The following is a 16,034-nucleotide window of genomic DNA, read 5'->3' as shown; positions in this document are numbered from 1 at the left end:
TGTGGACGCTACGGAAACCACACTCGATTCGCGAAAATTAAGTCGCTTACAGTACACAATACAAATATAATTAAAAACGGCTAATATTTTCTTTTAACCTTGCTGTTCTATTCTTTTGCGGATGACTGTGATTTGAGAACGAAAGGAGCTCGTACTGTGTGTTTTTTTGTTTTCGTGCTGACGCGAAAAAATAAAATAAATTCAAATGTCTTTTTTTTTTCCTTTCAGAGATGTGTCAAAGCCACACAGCACCAGTGCCTACGAAGCCCCCCTCAGGTAGATTCAGCTTCATGAGATTCGCGTGGGCGGACTTGAAATAATTAGAGACTGTATAGGTTTTCTTTTCCCCTTAAAGAGGCACTGACACCCCAAAGGTCGTATTGTCTATTATTATACAATTATTTATTTATTTATATATATTATATTATATATTATTTATACAATAATAGACAATACGACCTTTGGGGTGTCAGTGCCTTTAAGGGGAAAGAAATATAATTTGGAAATCGCTTTCTTTACTTCACAAATACTGAATTCTCAAGTTTCGAATTTCGAGGGTAATGTTCAGGCATCGTTTTCAATCGTTTCGGGTAATAATAATAAAAAAAGAAGATTTTGACGTGTCAGTACCTTTTTAAATCTTGATGACTCTGGTGTTCGTGATATTTGAGACATATACGCTTGTTTCGTGTTCACAAACACGAGCCGTCTCTTGCATCCAGAGAGCCTTCCGGTCGCTCCGTTCCGACAGGCATTCCCTGAGCGTGTGTTTATGTTAGGAAGCATGGTAGAAGGCGCAAAAAACAACGGACAGACCTTCCTTGTGTCCGTTGTTTTTACGCCCTACACCATGCTTCCTAACATTGACCAACTAGCCCCATTGCGAGTTCTACATATGTTTATGCCACGATTGGTAGGACGCTGAACTGCCACAGAAACGACGAAGTTGAAAGTTTAGCAAATTTCTTCTGCTATACTGCGATTCAACACATAATAGATGACCACTCGAGGCGGGAAAACAACTGGAACGCGGCCCTGCCGTTTTCATCCTATAAGTGACAACACGAAATATGCGGGTAAGGGTACTGCACGAGACCATGATGCAACGGTATTAGGGTTCTGTAAAACTCACCGGAACCCGCTGGAATCCACGTTGGAGGCATTCGTTACTGCTACGCTATGTTTCGTGCTCTTTGGGGCTGTGTTCGCACTGCGGTTTGTCCGCTCATTGTAGGTTTAAAATGGTCAGTCGCGCCGTATTTAGCTGTTCCAGGCGTAAAAGTAGACGACGAAATTGACCTATGGCCAGCGGTGTCCGTCGACGCTCGAGGAATTCGTTCGCCGGCGTCACGAATGGCTCCGACGAATACGCCGGCTCAATCTCGACAGGAAAGCTTCGTACCAACGAAGCGTATGTGGACTGCACTTCGTGTTAGGTGAGGAACCTCTGTGCGATTGACTAGGACAAGTAGAGCAGACGAAACCTCTTGTGCGGCAGCACCCCTCTTCATCTGTGTAGCCAGCCGAAAAACTTGAGGGCTGGCTACAGTGCTGACAAGTTTTGCACAATATCCCTCCGTGATTTGACGTTTAGGTAGCGGCACTAATTTTTGTTGTCGATCACCGCAAATAATAAGCAAATAACGTTTTTTGTTTTGTTTTCCGTTTGACGGTTTTACGACAGTTTTGCGAGGCGTTCAAGTGCCGAGCGACGGCACTCCACGCGCGCATTCAAGTGCCGTCTGAGGGTATAAAACGCAAGTCACGCTTATTCTGACCTGTGTTCCATTGGCTGCTCCCCACCAATCTGTTTTAGCTTCAAACGCGAGCGAAGCAAACGCCATATCTCTACGGCACTACTGATGCCGCAATAAGATGCTGAATGGCTCCAACATGGCGTCCAGGCTATGATTATAGACGACAGTGTTGGTTTCGGTTTCGTGGTAACTTACTCGGCATTACTGAACAATGCGGAGCGCGAGTTTGTCTGCTTCTTTTGCAGGGGTTGTGGTGACGTCAGAACGCCGAGCTCTGATTGGTTCTGAATGAAGGATAGCGGGTAGACCTCAAGGCAGCTTGCTTTGAGGTCTACGCACTATTGTTCCAATCGGAACTAATCATAGCTCTGCGTTCTGACGTCTGCGCAACCCCTCGACAAGAGGCAGACAGACTTGTGCTCCGTGTGGTATTTCATTGGTACCGACCAAGTTAACAGTTCTTTCCTGTTTCTATGCAGTTCTTTCGCAGACGCGTCACGTTAACTTGTATCTCCTGTCGGACCACTCACATTGCAACTTGTTTAAGGATATCGGAGATCAGCAACTTTACATGAAGGTTCTGACAAACGGAGTAAGTAAAAAAAGCATTAGCCCGCAGTAAAAAATAGAACAACGTGCACGAAAGTGCATTTTGTTGTATTTTCAGTGATAGCAACGGATATTACCTGTAACATTTAGTCACTGATAATAAAGTGTATTTTTTACTGCCCCCGTTAATCTCATGAACAACCACTAGAAAAGAAAAGGACAGGCGTTTATTTTATTTTGATTTTCTGCCTGTTTTTTTTCTGCTTTAGGAAGGTGTCAAAATCAACGCTCATTAGGCTATCTACAAAATGCCAAACTGCATGCTTAGATTATGTCGCCCGCTAAAGTCTTAAATAACTTCACATTTATAGACTTTTGATTTGGTCAATATGTTCATGCACGCTTCGTCGCTTTCTGGGATTGTTTGTTTTGTTCTTGAAGACCGCAGAGATTTCCTTTAGGCTTTGCCTTTTTTTTAACTTTAGAGACAGCGCAATATCTGAAAGTTTGTGCACTTGCCTGACATTGGATTCAGAAAGAATCTATGGAGTCGAAGAGAATTAAGGAGACACATTCCTGCAAAGAGACGTCCCGTTTTGAACGTGGCAGTTTCGTTTTAGGGGTACGTTTCTGCTGTCTCATAGTTGCTTTTTCTCAGTGAAGCTTGACGTCACGTATTTCTGTGAACTTGCGCGTAGAGTTTCGAAATGAGTTCTAAGCGAATGGAAGAAATCTTAAAGATTTCATAATACGCGTTCGAATAATAAACATACTATAAAATGTTTCTTCTTGTAGAGTTAATTTAGAGCTCTTTCTGGTGTTCCATCTGTCAATACGTTCTCTTCGCACAAGCGTTTTTTGGGGGCACTTTTCTATGTTATTATATTTGTATAAAAATTAAGAAAAAGATGCTTCTGTACGCAACTAAACGAAAGTATTTGTAACCATGTGCGTTTGTAGAGTGAACTAAGTTGTAGCAGAGCTTGCTTTTTGTTTTTCGGCCCCGCTCCCCGCTCCCCCCCCCCCCCCCCCCCCTCGCCCCCGGCCCCGTTTTGTACGCCGCAAATTATGGTCACCCTACCCAAGTAGCACAAAGTGGCCTCTGAAATGGGGCCTACAGGCCCCATTTCAGCAACCAACCTGGGATTTCCTGACGAAACCTGCAGCGTGTCCTCGAAAAAAAAAAAGCACTGTATCGCCCCCCCCCACCCCCGACCCCCCCTTCTCAGTGAAATGCTATAGCAGTCGGACCAGAAAAAAAAAAAGTTTCGGAAAGAACCGTTATCTTATTCGAAATTTATAATTTTTTTTTTAATTTTAATGCGAAAATGGGGTCAGATTCCCTTAGTTCGTGCCATTCATCCCCATGTTTTCGTGAGTTTCGACAATTGAAACTTTCTCATTAAGAGGTTTTGAAAATGATTTATAAATATTGAAGGCTACACTTTGGCGGAGATATTTAGCGTTCGGCTATGTGGAATTTATTTTTCAATAAAAAAAAAATCAAACAGTAGCGTTTCTTTGTGGACATCCTGGACATGGTCAGCCTACATGCGGCGCGCAGGTCGCCTCATTCCGCCTCATTTGGTTCTTATCCAGGCGATGTGCATCGCAGCTGCATCTCAAGCTGGGGTTGCACACACTTTCCCGGCCTGCATACAATGAGACTTCATTGCCGTTTTATAAATATGCGCGTCTTGTTAGATGAAGGAAACTTCCTAAAAAGATAAGATAAATTACTCATTGCACGTGTATGAAATGAAACAAAAAACAGTGTACATTTTCATATAATTTCCATGTACCAAATACCGAACACCAACCCCCCCCACCCCCCCCCCAAAAAAAAGAACTAGGCCTGGTAATTGGAATACATTGCCAGCATGAACCGGCTGCGGACTCCGACATTTTAGAAAATATATACCGCGAGCCGACGAACTTGTTTGGATTTCACCTAATATTAGTAATTGTGTTGTGGGTATGTTTGTACAACCGGAAGTTAAACAGCTCCGAAAGAAAACTTGTCTCTCAGGCAGAGCTGGCCAAATTACTCACATTTTGTAATTAAATTACATTACTAATTACTTCGCTGAAAATTGCTGAAATGTAATTAAATTACATTACACATTACCACAGCCAGAAAGTAATTAATTACCATTACAAATTACTTTTAAAAGTAATGACATTACTTTCGCATTACTTTTGTATACTTTTACAGGCTGCGCCTACACAGGCGCAGCCTGTGTAGGCGCAGTTTCAAACACTGCTGGCGGCTAAATTCTCGTGTTTTCCCACTGCATTTTGGGTTTCATGGTGCATGTATTTTCCCGAGGACATTGGGAAACATTGTACAACATTTTTAAAAAAAGCAGTAAACTATTTTTTTTTTGGCGCGCGCGAGAGAATGAATGCGACTGGAATGTTAGTTGTTTTTTGTTTTTTTTACGGTAAGTTTTGACGGCGCCGTTCGATTAGCCGCGTGTCAAACGACAAAGCGTTTAGCTGTCGAAAATAATTTACAACAGAAGATAGCCGAAAGGCATGCATTTTTCACGCTCACAAATAACATGTTTACCGATGGACAGAGGAACGCACGCGACTGATCCGTTTCCCACACCAACCCGGACAACTATTTTTGGAGATGATTAAAGACCCTACGCGGATTATCTCTGGGAGGGGGGAGAACAATTGTCATTGCTCGCAAAATCGCGTCGAGGGCCGTTCCACCTGGGGCCTTAGTTCGACCTACTTCCCCTCCTTCGTTTCCCGAGAATGTCGAGCAAAAAAGCTCGAATGGAAGGGACTTACCAGCCCTATTTCTCACAGTGGAAGATAACACAAAGAGGGTACGCAGCATGCATCAGAAAAAGTAAGCGGACACTTTCAAGAGGGGCCAGAAAACGTCGAATGCAAAACCGCAAAACATAGGTAGAGAATCGCGCTGAGCGGGTTTTTACAGTTCAAGAGAGTGGCAGAAAATGTCTAGCTGATAGCGGGCGCGAGAGTCCCACCAGCCGCATTAACATCAGCAACATAGCGGCGGCCAAAGAGCGTTTTTTGGAAAGGTGTAGAGGAAAAAGAAAAAGTAAAATAAAAAGAAAGGCGCTCTTGTGTATTGTGGACACAAAAAATATGCCTGGTGCGAAAAAGTAATTAGGTAATTTAATTACAATTACCGTCGCTGGAGTAATTCATTACATTACTAAATTACCTGCTACAAAAAGTAATGAATTACATTACTAATTACTGGAACAAGTAATTAAATTACTGTAATTTCATTACAGTAATTACATTACTGCCAGCTCTGCTCTCAGGTGTAGATGCGGAATTCGGCCAGTGCAGTACAACCGCTAGCCTGGGGTCTTTAACGTGCATCACGCAGTCGTGACACACGACCGTACGCCGGTGCGATGCTCATCCAGATCGAAACGGGCAGGGGTGGGGATTGAACCCAGGATCGCCTGCAGCGCGAGCTTTCGCTCCACGTGCTCAGAGCTGGTGTATGGAAATAATCTTCAAACTAAACTCTCCGGCAACAAAATTCCATGCCATGAAGGCTTCCCTCTTTCCAGCTGAGTAGCAAGATTTGTATGTCAAAAAGGTTTACAATTCCAAAATGTCTCACTCTCTCTCACGTTTTAAGTTACATTCGTCGGTAATTTCGTATCACACTGAACAGAAATCTTACGTTACATCTCCACAACGTCCACTCGGTTCGGCATGACCTTGTGTAACCCAGGTGGGACCCACGGGGGCGTGGCACGGCCCACGTGACACGAACGTAGGTTTCAAAGGCCACATTGCCCACGTAAGAACCCCCCCCCCCCTCCCCCCGCCCCTCCGCCCCCCCCCCCCCCCCCCCCCCCCCCCGTTCTACTACCTGGGCTATCGGAGGCAATCAGATCGCGGCATTAAACGCCGAACGACCAATCACAAGCAAAAAGCGTGACAATAATAATCCACCCCATGCGTTTCTTATGTTGTCAGTCACTAAATCAATTTTTATTTTGTCATTAATTACATATATATAAATATATATATATATATTTTTTTTCTTTTTACGGGGGACTTTAATTTTTTTTTTTTGTGCCCGTCTCGGTATACGCAAGGTTCTGATGTAATTCACACGTGTCCTCGTATTTGTTTGTTTCCGCAGTTGAGAGCAACCTACAGCGGACTGCCGCACGAACTGGGACTCGTTCTGAGGCTCGTTGGCATCTCCTGCCTAACTGTAAGATATTCGTTTTTCGCTTCTGCAGCAGCCAAAGTGTGGAGCACCCGCGTGAGGAATTTACACGCTTCGAGATACTCGAGTACACTTGCTGGACCGTGATGCACACGGCGATCGGCACCATACATCGGTGATGTTGCAGCCTCGGCGGTATGGGGGCGGGTTTCACAAAACCTCATTTCCCCGTTAGTTCCCATGCAGACGATTAGTTGTTGGCATCGTTTTTGGTGTTGACGAAGTGCGCGAGCATGGCGAGTGGCACCGTCCAGGACAGAGCTCAATTAGTACGAGCAGGGACGTATTTGGGCCGCATCAACTAGTGCTTACTATGTTTTTTGTTCCGTTTAAGATTCGCACTGACGGCGTTTGCTAAAGTCCTTCTGGCCGCCCACGGGTCGACGTTTTCAGAACCGGCTCGTCTTAAATCCCAAATAAAGACCGTTACGTATGGAATTCGACTGCCAGTCAAAGTTCCTCTCAAAACCAGGCGCGTTTTCAGCCTCTACAAAGCAAATTGCGTTATTATTATTTGTATTTTTTCTAGTTCACCTTAGGATGAAGTAAGTAATCATACGGGAGTCTGTGTATTCCTGAAAAGCTTCCTTCTCCCCTTCAAGAGTCGTAGTGCTGGAAAGCTCGCTTTCAGCCTACTTGACGAACTGTGATTTGTTCGTGAATAGTCCGATCTGACCATGGGCGTTCGGCGCATGCCTGAAGCCGCCATAACTTTACTTCTCAAACGGAGGCGGCAGTGTCCGACGAGACAGCTGGCGCCTTCTCGACTCTGCATGCGCAGAGCTTCGGGGAAGTTCCCGCATGCGCAGAAAGACTAAGTTTCCCTCGATGCATTGCGGCAGCGGTGGCGTAGCCAAACAGGCTGGTGAGATCGGCCTACTGGCGGCGAGCGCGACCAAAAGCGTTTCCCTTACTGTGACGTCATGAGTATGATAAATTCTGCTTTTCTTACTGGAGACGACACGACCCAATCGACTGCGGCTGGGGCAATCAAGCACAACGCAGAAAAAAACTCGAGCAAAATAGAAAAAAGAAACAAAAACACTTTCTATGCGCGTAGAAACTCACAGGGCGAAGCGTGCCATCGTTGACTTCGGTGAAAGTTGGAACCGGAAGTATGCGTCACGTGTAGTGGCGTACTTGCGAATAACTCTTGTTGGAATTCCGCGTCTGAGGAGAGCTCGAGATTGTTAGAAACAGACCGAAACCGGTCCCCCACGTATAACTTTAGTGGCGACGACCATAAAGCCGCAGTGACGCTGCGCGTACATTAAACAAAAAACACGATGACATAATTATCTGCGGTCTCAAGCATGTTCTAAGTATCTTTGTTTTATACAAATGTACGCTTCGAACATCTCTGCAGACAGTCCCTGCATGCCCAATGTGGCGGGACAGTCATACATGGAAGAACCACACCACAGACAGTGTCTGGAGGCTGCCTATTGTACGATGTGTTAGCAGTGTTACTTTGCCTTTAAAGTGATACTTCGTCTTCTGGCCTGCCGAGAACGTAGCCGTGATGCATCGCGCTTTATGGAATGTCGCTTGCTGTGACTCCAAACTCTACAATAAAAAAGAAGATTAAAAAGAAACATTGACATCAAAATGATAAACATGTGTTTGCGACGATGTGGCATTTTTCAGAAATCCGAACAGGACAGGATATATGAAACCAGCATCAATGCATATGGCAAGTTGGATGGGAATAGTGCTCTCTGGGGTTTAAAGAAATTTGCAATGCAAAACCAGGCACGGTTTGAAAATGCTACGATCGTCGTTATGTTATCGAAGTAAGTAATTGAGAATCCGTTGTCACCACCGCGGCTGTGTCGAGATGTAAATTAAAAACTCTGTTTTTGTTACAGGTACTACTTCCAGGATCAGTCTCAAACTGGTGACGTGTTTCAGTTACTAATCCCCTATTAATATATAGTCTTAAAGATAATGACCTGAACTGAAGCAACTGTACAGGCGAGCTGGTCCAATACTGACATGCTAGCCCAGGAGCGGGGGAAGCGCGGGCTCGTAGATCTGCCAGATCATTTAAGCCCGACCTCCGGGATCCGTGACAGCATGACACTTCGGCTTTTCTGACGTAATTCGTTGCCACTTTGGAACCTCTTTGGATGCGTGGACGGAATAGGAGCCTAATTACGGCTGTCGGAGACCCGTTCTAGGCACGTCAGAACCCCTCTGGGAACCTGCCGCCTTCACCTCCTGGATAACAAGGCTTATAGTGCCTGAGCTTCTACGTGAGCTGCTAGAGGCCTGCGTGGCGGGACCAAGGTTGAACACGAGTGTTGCCGCAGCATGCCTCCGGACCTCGTGTTCAAGCAGGCGAGAGTGGAGTTCCAGATGAACGCTGAGGCAGCACTCGTTTGTAATCTGCGCCCAGCGACGGCCTCAAGCCCGTGACGCCGAACATCCGCACGCAGCAATGCTGGGTTGAACTTGACAACACAAGCGATCCATCTCCCTCACTTTTTTTTTCTTTTTTTTGCACATCCTCTTATGCGTGAAAGGCACGTTTTCCCGGTGTTGGTTTCGGAGGTTTCGGTGTTTCGGTCGACTTTCATGTCGACTCAGTTTAGCGAAGAGCGCGAGCCGAAAAAGGAGAAGGCTCAGGCACCTGCTTCAAAGCGAGGCCCTCTGCCTTGCCGATGCAACAGTTTTTAGCTTTATTTTTTTTTATTTCCATTTTCGGTTTGAGAGTTGGTGCGAGCTAAATGACCAGGCCATGCCGATTTGGAATGGGCATAAATAATTCTCTCTGGATTAAACGAATTCCGCAGAAAAAAGAAAAAGAAAAAGAAAACGCGTACTGCGTCTCGGAGGTTAAAGTCGTACGATTAGTTTCCTATTGTTCATAGCAGCTTCAACCAGCTGGACCCATCAAAGTCGTAAAGTTTCTTCGGCAACAAATGCGAAACCTCTATGGAGTTGTTAGGCGCGTGCTAAAAACAACCATTCGCCGCATTTATTTTCGCCCTGATAGAACAGTTGCTAGCGGCAGACGATAAGTTAATTTCTCAACAGTTCGTGTTGAGGGCAAGTAAATACCCCTTTTCTTTATTCATAACGCATTCCTAAAGATTTATGAACGTATAACAAAGCGTGTATGCCATCATCTGCCAACACCTGAGCCTTCGGTATTATGCCTCATAACGTGGGGCTTCTTTCGTACGCGCAGTCTGTGGCTGCTTGCACTTTAATATCTACCTGTGAGCGAAAGTCATATCATTGAACTGCAATACTCCCATTCCTTTCAGGCTACTCTTTCTTTGCTGGATTCTGCAGTAGAGATCAAGTAATACTCATGAGCGATCCACACGCAATGTACCGCATGCTGGATCAGCTGGCGGAGCACATCTTAAGAATGTAAGTGCGAATATTCTGTCCAAACTTTCGATGAAACCACTATACTCCCTCTCATCTTAAAAAAACAAAAAACAAACACAACCTAAAGCGGCAATCTATAAAACACACACAAAAGAAAAAAAAAATTCAATTGTTTTTGTTTGTCCGCCAGGATCGCGAATATCAAAATTATATTTCAGATTGATGCGCCAAGTAGTCACAACAGCGCTTTCAAAATAGTGCTGAAGCTACTCTTTCCCGTATAGTTCGGTGTGAGGTGATATGACGTATTATACAGAGATCTCAACATTTCCGCGTTTCCACAAGTCCTAACCGAGCAGTCAAAACCGTTGCACGCGCTCCTTTACAAGCTGCACGCGCCAGGCAGCTGAAACCTCTGGGTACGACGTCATACGCGGTGGTTGGTTCTCCGGTTTTTCTCGCCTTTATCGATTCGCTCGGGTCAAATGCTCGTGATGTTAGAATTCATGTGACAAAAATGGAGAGTTTTAAAATAGCAAGCCCCAAAGCTTTGGGACCCCAAGAAAATAGGGGCTCACCACTGCGCGTGCGCCAAACCCAAACTCCGTTTTGGGTTTTGGGTTGGCGCTCATCCCCAACGCTAGGTTCGAGAAGTAGCGCGGGGCCCCTATTTGCCTGGGGCCGGGTTGCGTCGGCAAACATGGCGACGCCCTTTCCGCTCGCTTCGCAGCAAATTCGTCGTGGTCGCTGCAGTATTAGCCAATTTCATTACCAATAAATGGTGCCACCGGCTTTCGCTTTACTTTATCTCGCTCAAGTTACAAAGAATGAGCGGTGGGCTCGTCCCATTTTAAAGATCGTCCCCGATTCTGGCCGTTCCTAAATCTAAAGAGACGCGGTGACCGTTGACATGGAAACCTATCACTATACTCCGTGACTCCGAGTGGATTTCGGTCGTGGCATGATACCAGCGAGGTTAAAGCAAGTATTTCAAGGCTTCAAAGTCGCTGAAGCTCAGATCTAAATAAAGCAGCAGCTCGCAGACTATGCTCACCCGCGTTCATCTCAGTTTCGACATACTTGAAGGCCTAAATCTTTGGCAACACACGGTCAGAGCGCACATGGAATAATCGGAGAACGAGCGCCAAATTGGAGTGCTACGGATTGGATTGTTTTGGCTGAATCCAGCCAACTACATGTATGCTGATTTTAGATTATCTCTTTTGCTAGCCGACTTGATTGGGATTTACTTTAACGATTATTCGTAAACAAAAAATACTTGCTAAGCGCATATGTTGTACTTTTTTTTAATTTTTCTTTTTTTAATATTACGCTCGTTAGCCATGTTGGCGCTGCAAGCGGGAAACGTAAGCGCGCTGCACTGCGTTGCGAAACCCCTATTCTATAAGGTGTGGACGCCAACCTTGTTGTATTTGGGTCCCCCAATTTCTTTGAGGAACACAAACGCTGAAACTCCCACCTCTAAGTCATTTTTTTTCAAGATCTTTTGTAGTTTCTCTTTAAGTCCAAGCGAAACTAAAAGCTGGTTGCAACGCAAACACAAACCCACCGATCAGAACGCACTGTCATGAGTTGTTCTTGGAGCTTGATTGGATCGATTGGGCACTAACGAACACGTAACAGGTATAATGCCCTTGATCTAGTGTTTACTAGAAGCTTGATAGGCCACGTTGGCTCGTAGCATTGGTAGTGCTTCAAGACGAAACGGAGTATAACTATTCGTATGAGGCTATGAGCCCGATGAACTTTCGGATGAAAAAACTTCAAATACAAAAAAATAAAAAGAAAAACGAAAAAAACAAACAAGGACAATGAAGTAGACACGCAAAGGCGCCCTTTTCTGTCTACATGAGTCCTTGTGTTTTCTTGGCGCTTACCTACGTGATCGGGAACCGACTGGCCCAAGTATACCGATCTCACCAGCCAGCTTCGCTACGCCGCCGGCTCGCATCCCGGGAACTGTAGTCTTTCTGCACGCGCGACAACTAGAGGCTGCGGGTCGGCACGAGCTGACCCGTTCACTGTCGCCTGCCTCCTGTGAGCTACAATTATGGCGGCGTCATGCATGCGGGCAAAGCTCGGTCAGATCGGTGTATTTTGTGTGTCCTAAAGCCCGGTTAACACTGTTCATACATTGTACATAAGACAGTCTGCAAACACGAGCCAGAGCAATATCCGTGGTGCGAATGTCTCCTTTAACTCATTGCCACGCGCCATTCGAATCACGGATCTCAGGTGACTCGCCTTCGAATTCGTATGCCGACTGTCTTTCGATCCCCGGCTTATTTGAACCAGAACGCATACCTTTGACAAACGTTTCTTTCATTCCTATATATAGCTTCCTGCAAGTATTTAGCAATTTTTCACGATAGTTTCTATTTTCTCAGTTTTAATCAACTTTGCCATCGTATAGTTATCTTTCGCCTCGTCCGATATATTTCTTAAAAACCAGTATTTCTAGCCGAAAATTTTATTTTACACGAATAAAAAATATCTTTAGTGTGAAAGCATGAACTGTCCAATGGAGCGAAGCAGCCGGCCTCTGGAACTGAGAAAAATGTGCAAGAAATTTCCAGAGAAACAACTCATACACTCTAAAGATCACCATGTGTCTACTTTCCCGCACAACACTCGGAGGGCCAATCACCGCAACTTACGGAGGCAGCTCGGCGAATGACGATGCCGAAACATATGTTTAGACCAGGGTGTAAGATAGACAGGTGGGGAAACGAGAGCCAAATGAGCGACCGGATTGTGTCCCCCTCGGGTTTCTCTTTTACCGTGGCGCCATCTATGTGGAGCACCGCGAACTCTCACTCCGGGTGGGCGACCGGTGGCGACTGGCTAAACTGACGGAGATGATTTCTCGTGGATTTTCAATGAATGAATGTCGTGCTCTCGGTTTATTTTGCGCACTCTCCCATAGAGTTCCATGGAAATCCGATTCTAATTTTTTTCCGGTCGCCGCAGCGCCATCTGTCGCAAATCGGGGGTACCCGCAAGCAGACGAGTGAACAATCCGGTCACGGCGCTGCTTCTATGGGCCGTTTTCCCACCTGTCTATCTTACACCCTAGTTTAGACCAAGAAACACAGTCGGAGTTGCGACATTAAGCAGTGGAAGCGTGACGTTTTGCATTGCTTAATGTCACTAAAAGTGCGTTTTTTACAGCGGAGTTGTTAAGGTCTAGTTTCCCCAGGATCATGTCCGCCAGCAAAGAAATGTCGACACAACACTCTGGACAGCTACCGCCATCTATAACCGACGGCAACAACCAGACAACGGGATTGCCAGTTGTCTGTTCGCCACCATCCATCAAAGGTGGCGCTAGCTTTGAAGAGTGTTGTGTTTGCCGGTTGTCTGGTTGCCGCCGTCGCTCATAGATGGCAGAAGCCTTTCCACTCTGGCTTGCCGACTTGCTGCCGGCCATTACTTCATTCCCACCATAGCAAAGCTTCCCTGTTCTTACTCCTTCACCAGAGAGGGAACGCTGAACGTTTTTTGGTCTAAACATATGTTTCGCCATCGTCATTCGCTGAGCTGCCTTCGCAAGTTGCGCTCATTGGCGTTCCAAGTGTTGTGGTTTGGTGTAGCCCAACCACAACACTCGGAGAGCCAATCACAGCAGAGAGCGCAAAGAAAAAAAAAAAAAAAAAAAAAGAACGGTGGAAAAAAAGGTGCACGATTAGGTGTAGCCACGTGACTCCCAGCACACTCTCCTCCTCCATATTTCTCTTACCTCCATGCGCAGGTTTCGGTTTCGGTTCAGAGCAGTGGCGTTTCTTGGCTTTATTAAACATGTACGTGATTCTGTAGCAAAATATGAATTGGGTAGTATTCTGACAACCTACTAAATCGCCTGTCGAAAAATGAAAAAAAAAAAAAAAATTTTTTTTGTGAGAGGTGTTAGTGTATTTTTAGGAGTTCAGGGTTTCTCCCATTTCTTTCCACCCTAGCAGAGCAAACGCTGGAGAGGAGTGGGCCTCCTCTCCAGTGTTCGCCGTTCTAAGGTAGAGAGAGGTGGGAGGGGTGTTTCCACTGAATGGGGCGATTAGGTTGCGCGAGTGCGTCGTCAATGCATGGCTTGCACGTGACATCGCACCGTGCAGCATGATGCCACATCCTGAGTTGTTCTATCCGAGAATAAAATAATACTGTGGCGCGTAGTGAACGCTGCCGAATGTGCGCGCTCAGCAGCAAGGCCAGCACAATGGCTGCTGATATGGGACGTTATTGCCAGCCATGCGTACACATTTGTATATAGACGCTTTGCAGCAGCTGTGCATGGACGCCGCCATAACTGGCCTTCAGTTTTTGTTTCCTCTTATTTCGTTTATTTCACTTCATCATTACCATAGCAGGCCAGGTTATTGCCGTATTAGATTCAACTGTGTCCTTTTCTAAAGCATCGGCCTTTGTAGAGGATCGTCAACTACCGTTTCAGTTGCTCGGCATCTCGGTAAGACAAGAGAAGGTCAGCAATGGCGGCTGTAATTTGGCGCGTGTGTAAAGCGTCTATACTCTTGGACATTCGTCTATTTTTAGTGGTGTTTCAGAGACGTTGCTTAAAACACGTTCAATATTTCCCATTTCTAGTACACGATTGATACATTAAAGTGGTGTTTTGAAACTTTTCAGGATGGCCGTGAATTTGGACGAGGATTTGCTCGAGAAATGCGTAAGAAATACTACTGTATCGAACCAATGCAGTTTGGAGGCGCTGAACGCTTCACTTGCGTAAGTCGCTATGTAGTAATTGCATTATCTAATTGTTTACGGGGCTATAAAAATTAAATGGGGGTCATAGAAATATGACTCAATACGTTTTCGGAATACTGGGGATGTACAGTTTCCGGCCTCCTCTTTACTATTAAAAACAAGACAAAGTTAACATTCAAACACTTTTCTGCGCTTTCCAGCGACGCGGACATAACCCCTACAAAGCACGGAGCTAGGCATTGACATTTACCGAAATAAAATGCACCACTAAAGTTCGAGTGCACTTACGCTACCGCGTAATGTGTGTCAAAGCGGCAGCAACTCAGGCTTTGCGTAAATCACTCTCGGTGTCGCGCCAGTGTCTTTCCTGTACTGTTTTCACGACACGATTCTGATGATTTTTACGACAATCTTGAACCCGCTTCCGATTCCGCTTCGGCTCCTGATCTGTTCCTTGACTGCTACGACGAGCCTCCTCAGCACGCCGTAACTGAAATTCGCGTTCCTCGGATCCGCTACGGACTTTCCGATGTCTAGCCGTACGGCCTGGAAGTTCGTCTGCTCGGATGGTCGTGCTCATGCACCGGAACAACCGGGTGTCACTGTGGCCGACGTTACGAGATCCAAGTCAGTTGACAAGCTTCTTGTAACGCATCACGTCTTTTCGTGGGCGCGTCCGCTTGGTGGTGCTCTTTTTGCGCTATCATCCCTCTTTGTGGACAGAAGCGGCAGAAGCGGTGGAACGTTGGATGCACATTGCCTGGGGAAGAAAGTGATTTTATGCCTTTCTGCTTATAGTAAGCATAACGTTTGCGTAAACGTTTGCGCAGAAAGAGCATCATTCTAAAACGGTTCTTCTTCGTTGCCCATGGAGGCGTTGCAGTTGGTGGCTCTTGAAACGCTATTCACTCGCAACGTTCTTAGATATATCAGTTGACAAGTTCCATAAAGAGCGTCATTCTAAAACGGTTTTTCTCGCTGATCTTTATAACAACCGACACCGTACGCTTGACGTCCCTGGTGCACACAAACCGTTGCTAGGGGCGTTGCTATGGAATAATGCATGAGATCGGATCTCCGAATTAACGATCGTTCTAAAATCGCGCGTGGAATTTAAACGTCAAAAATTGATAGGTAAGGGAATCGTAGCTCCCATATGTACCGCAACAAAAGCCTTGCCAAGGATAGGCAGTTTCTGTAATATTTACGGCGTTAACTGCCGAGACGTCGCGATATGCCTGGAGGAGACGACGAATGCATCCGGAATGACCGCATTGTACGTCATTTGCGAAAGTTTGAATTGTTTGTATCAGGACAGGATTTTGATCTTGTATTTATTAAGTGCGTGGCAGGTAAAAAAGAGAGAAAAAAAACTCATAAGGTTTTAAAAAAAATATTGTATT

The 16,034-nt window shown here is 45.6% G+C and overlaps 1 protein-coding gene across 1 annotated transcript in view; it reads left to right on the top strand.

The window, feature by feature from the left end:
* The first annotated feature begins 230 nt into the window (after positions 1-230).
* Positions 231-16,034, top strand: part of LOC115320795 — a 32,173-nt gene continuing 16,369 nt past the window's right edge. Inside the window, exons 1-7 of the mRNA XM_042293253.1 lie at positions 231-276; positions 2,237-2,349; positions 6,460-6,534; positions 8,197-8,342; positions 8,418-8,446; positions 9,822-9,930; positions 14,551-14,649. Coding sequence (XP_042149187.1) covers positions 231-276; positions 2,237-2,349; positions 6,460-6,534; positions 8,197-8,342; positions 8,418-8,446; positions 9,822-9,930; positions 14,551-14,649 — 617 coding nt within the window. The remainder of the gene's footprint in view (positions 277-2,236; positions 2,350-6,459; positions 6,535-8,196; positions 8,343-8,417; positions 8,447-9,821; positions 9,931-14,550; positions 14,650-16,034) is intronic.

This window comes from Ixodes scapularis, unplaced genomic scaffold, assembly GCF_016920785.2.
Source record: "Ixodes scapularis isolate PalLabHiFi unplaced genomic scaffold, ASM1692078v2 PGA_scaffold4__175_contigs__length_147842914, whole genome shotgun sequence".
NCBI lineage: Eukaryota > Metazoa > Arthropoda > Arachnida > Ixodida > Ixodidae > Ixodes > Ixodes scapularis.
This window is presented reverse-complemented; position numbering and strand designations above follow the sequence as displayed.